The sequence below is a fragment of the Alnus glutinosa genome, chromosome 1, assembly GCF_958979055.1.
Source record: "Alnus glutinosa chromosome 1, dhAlnGlut1.1, whole genome shotgun sequence".
In the NCBI taxonomy this organism is placed as follows: Eukaryota; Viridiplantae; Streptophyta; class Magnoliopsida; order Fagales; family Betulaceae; genus Alnus; species Alnus glutinosa.
The window spans coordinates 33,122,071-33,123,597 of NC_084886.1; the positions used below are offsets into that span (position 1 = coordinate 33,122,071).

The 1,527-nt window shown below is 43.8% G+C and overlaps 1 protein-coding gene across 1 annotated transcript; it reads right to left on the minus strand.

Moving 5' to 3' along the window:
• Window positions 1-217: 217 nt before the first annotated feature.
• Window positions 218-1,198, minus strand: LOC133858779 (tetrapyrrole-binding protein, chloroplastic). The gene has a single exon (XM_062294243.1). The coding sequence runs from the start codon at window positions 1,103-1,105 to the stop codon at window positions 347-349; it is 759 nt and encodes a 252-aa protein (XP_062150227.1). The 5' UTR covers window positions 1,106-1,198; the 3' UTR covers window positions 218-346.
• Between the last annotated feature and the right edge of the window lie 329 nt (window positions 1,199-1,527).

The following is a 1,527-nucleotide window of genomic DNA, read 5'->3' on the forward strand; positions in this document are numbered from 1 at the left end:
AAGGGCAGGCTTTGCTTTGTCCTCTCATCGACCAAAACAATAGATGTTTAGTTAATGCCAGAGGTTCTCCCCAATTGCACATTCTTCCATATCCCACAAGTTATATTTCTTTATTTTATATGAAAAAGAAAAGACCCAATGCTACATACACTGTTCTCTGTAAAGACAAGGAGATATCAGTAAATAGCGAAAGAAGAAAGAAACAAAACAGAGAGAATATAGGAAAAAATTAGTACTGATCAATCAAGCGCACTTCCATTACATAATATATATAATACATCTAAAAACCCAAATGATACTTTCCTGTGTATATATATATGATGGGCATGGAAGAATTCTCATACTCTCAAAAGCTGTAGTCTGGTCTGGAAAGTCTCTTGCTCAAGGGTGCCCCATTGTCGCTACTGCTAATTTCTTCAACATTAACTTTAGCATCTTCCTTGTCCTCTTCTTGCATGGCCTCAAAAGCTGGATGGTTGAGAACGCTTTTGAGCAACTGGGTCCCTCTCAAAGCATTTGTTAATGGCAAATGACCCTCTGGGGTATCATCAGTGAGCTCCCAGACGAACTCTGTAGGAAAAGACCTGTAGTTGTACTGCTCGATCTCAGTGTCAAGCTTCTTCATCCACCCAACCTTGAGGAAAAATTTGGTGAAATCTCTATCGGCTTTCTCGAATATTCTCTTCTGCACGCTGTACCCGAACTTGTTGTTGCTGTGCTGTTTCCAAAGGCCGTCGATGGCTTTGAGGTCTGCTTCCGGGATGAACTGGACCTCGGAGAAGAAGACGTAGCCGCGATTTTGAGCGGGCTCGCCGGCGAGGACGATGAGGAGGCGGCGGGTTTCCTCGTCGGCTTGGCGGAAGTTTTTGTTGGAGAGGTGGTGTTGGAGGGCGTCGAAGGAGATGGCTTGGGAGGTGGAGGGGGTGGAGGAGGTGGCGGGGGAGAGAGAGAATGTGGTGGAGACTGAGGAGGAGAGAGAGTGGGAGAGAGAAGTGGTGGAGGTGGTGGGATGGAGGAAGAGAGAGGAGGAGGGGATCAGGGTGTCTGTGACGTGGCACTTGAGGAGAGAGTGGTGGTGGAGGGATTTGAGAGAGATGGTGGCCATTTGTTGCTTCAGAGAGAGAGAGAGAGAGAGAGAGAGAAAAGGAATATGATGATTGATGGGGTTTGGGGTTTGGGGTTTGGGTTGAATTGAATGCTTGGTGGGAAGATAAGAAACGAGTGAAGAGAGAGTGGGTATAGAAGAGCTCATCGGGAGAAATACAGGGGAGGATTTTGATTGGCTACTTTTGGGTGAGGCTAAATCCTCTCTCTCTCTCTCTCTCTCGATAATAAAACTAAGGGTTAAATAAACTTAAGCCTATTGAACCATTTTAAAAAAGAGTCCCACCAACTTATACGTGTCACTTATATACATCTAATTAATATATATATATATATATAAATTTTTGATTGAATACTAAAAATACATGAGAGTAAGGTTTGATTAGAGTCCGTTTCGGTTTGCGATTTTAAAATGTGCAATTT

What these genes read in the sequence shown, in the direction of transcription:
- LOC133858779 (XM_062294243.1), bottom strand. Translation starts at nt 1,105, where the DNA reads ATGGCCACCATCTCTCTCAAATCCCTCCACCACCACTCTCTCCTCAAG.